Raw genomic sequence first — 2,773 nt, forward strand, 5'->3', positions numbered from 1 at the left:
TTAAATTCTTAATCTATGTGCTCAAGGATCACAACCGAATTTGATTAACCTGTAGGTCCCATAATAATTCAACAGTTATCATATGAAAGTGCAACATTAAAAAAAAAATGTTTATTATTATAATATAGTCTTGCAATTAAAGATATTTTTCTCCTTGTTCTCGTCCTATTTTTGTTCTCCTCGTTTGCCGATATATAGGCATTTATACATTTATCAATGAGAAATAATAAAAAGTCTTTTCTTTCCAAAAATCAGCCAAAAAAAGTTCTTATTGAACACATGCATTCAGATACTAATCAAAATATCAATAGATGGGAAAAGTTCGAAAACTATAATGTATACATTTGCACAGAACTACACCAGCATGTAATAATTAATCAAATTATAACTAATAAAACCATTTACAGGAAAACAACATACTTTTTCCGTTCCCGAGTCAATTTTGTCTCATCCTCTTCCTTGTTTGGAAGAACAGGAAGACCTGAAAGATCACAAGCTAGGGGTTCCGTGCTGAAAAACTGCAATCAAACACGCCAGTAGACATATTATAAAATGAACTGAAATTTATTTTAAATTGACTTTGACTTAAAAATAATTTCATTTTTGCTATAAATGTAACATTGATCAATATCTAATGAATTCAAACTGCCGGCATAAATAAAATATGTATAAACGATAAACTACGAAATAGTTGATTATGCAGACAATTTGGTTCAGTCAATTCAATTTTAAACCTTAGGGTCAACCTGATCACCAATTACAATACTGAATAAAAACTTTATCAACTTGTTATATTACAAATCACCTAGGGAGAAACATTTCCAAATCGTAGTTAATTCTTCTCCATCACAGTACCTTGTGGATGGAAATTCCAGAGCTAAAATATAATATATTTAATATATAATGTCTTTTGACCACACTATTTTAAAGACCGTTCAATTTTATATTCTTACACATGTATTCACAAACAACCACTATTTTTTTACATGAAAGAGTTTTAATAGGTGCTGATCAGGTCCTATGATTTTAATCTTGAACTAAGACTTCGTTTGGAACGGTTTTTTTATTGCTTCTTAAAGCAACTTTCTAGTAAAAAATTTTAATTTTTTACTAAAAAAATGCTTTAAGAAGCAGTAAGAAAGCCGTCCCAAACGAAGCCTAAGTATCCTAAGGATTGAAAATAGAACGACCATTTTCTAATCAATTTGCTGGTGGCGTGCAACACGCACAAACAGTAAAACATGAAGAACATGATTGAGGACTGGAAGGTCTGATGCCAATCTGATTCAATGATTTGGAGTGGATAGTAATGAATGAAATTTAAAGATAGGATAATTGATCCCTCTTCAAATCTAGATCAAGAATACTTTTTTTCCTAATTTGTTGGTTTGTTATAAACTCTAACTGGTCTTGCAGTGGAATTTAAAATAAAAGCATGTAAGGTTTAGGACCTATCAGTTTATGATCTCAATTCTAACATGACAGCGTTCAGCGCTCATATGGCTAATTTGATTTGGCTTTTCCTTTCGTAAAAGAGGTTGAATAACTATTTGCTAGGAAGTTGTTTTATGAACCAATTTAAAGACTGCATCTAAAGTAGCTTCTCAAGGAAAATTTCTTGAAAAGCAGCCAGGTAGTTTTCATTCTTACACTGTGTTCAACTGCAACAAAGCAGCCAAAATGCTGAAAAATGGTTCGTTAATCAAGAAGCCTATATTATAGTGCTAAGATTTTTGACCTAAATTTTCAAATAATAGAATCTTCAGAAAAAATGACCAAGTATCCTCTATAAATAAAAATCTGATAAATCTATTTTTTTAGAAGTATTAGAACATTTTAGAGATTTTGTAGTAACACATAAATCGTGATGAGATCATTTATTCAATTTAAGAGATCTTATGAGAACTTTTATTGATTTTAAGATTATATAATATATCGTAATATATGGTAATTAATTATGTCCCAAAATATATTTCTTATTATCACGATAAATAAAGTCATGGAATGAAGGGTTTAGCATCCCCAAAACTATAAGCACATAGATACAAAGGGGGAGAGGGGAGGGTGGTGGCTGCCAACTGACAGAATAAAAAAAAATTAATATTTTCAGGTGATTGTGGGAAGGAAATTTTCTGCTTCTTCAAGAAGAATGAGGTGACTAAATTTGGTTCATCAAAGGAAGATATTTTTGTTAGAACTTCTATAATAGAGAAAGGACGAGGATAATAACAACGCCTTCCTCTTCATGTATAGTCTGTCTTTATAATATATGGTTTTATTCTCTCTCAACCAATAACATGGACAGATTGATATCTTGATTATTATCCCCAAATTTCTATGAAGAGAAACCAATGATGTACAACAACAACATCAAGCCTTTATCCCACTAAGTGAGGTTGGATGCATGAATCATTTTTCTCCATTGTGTCCTGTTAAGAGTCAAATTTTCATTTAAATCTAATAAAGAAGGGTCATTTCTAATATTTTCTAACCAAGTCTTTTTAAATCTACCTCTACTTTTTTTAACATAAGTCAAATCTAATGCATCTACTCTCCCAACCAGGTCCTTGGAAGACTGTCGTTTTATGTGACCAAACCATCAAAGGTGACTATCTCTAATCTTATTGTGGGCTCCGAAAATTCGGCCCCGGCCTCCGCGTATGACTTGTTTGTGCTTTTCTTTGGCAAAGGAGTTTTAACGAATTTAGTTCTAGGGTAAATTTTGGAAAACAGATGGGTTTGTAGATAAGACACTACCCCGAGATTTCGCCCT

At 31.7% G+C, this 2,773-nt stretch overlaps 1 protein-coding gene across 3 annotated transcripts in view; it reads right to left on the minus strand.

The window, feature by feature from the left end:
* Positions 1 to 386: 386 nt before the first annotated feature.
* The window catches only part of LOC114581374 (probable serine/threonine-protein kinase At1g54610), a 25,645-nt gene continuing 23,258 nt past the window's right edge, over positions 387 to 2,773 (minus strand). For all 3 annotated transcript variants that reach the window (XM_028701377.1, XM_028701378.1, XM_028701376.1), the window contains one exon: positions 387 to 518. In XM_028701377.1, the coding sequence (XP_028557210.1) occupies positions 402 to 518 (117 nt within the window). In that variant the 3' untranslated portion in view covers positions 387 to 401. The remainder of the gene's footprint in view (positions 519 to 2,773) is intronic.

Source organism: Dendrobium catenatum, unplaced genomic scaffold (genome assembly GCF_001605985.2).
Source record: "Dendrobium catenatum unplaced genomic scaffold, ASM160598v2 fragScaff_scaffold_1684, whole genome shotgun sequence".
Taxonomy (NCBI): Eukaryota; Viridiplantae; Streptophyta; class Magnoliopsida; order Asparagales; family Orchidaceae; genus Dendrobium; species Dendrobium catenatum.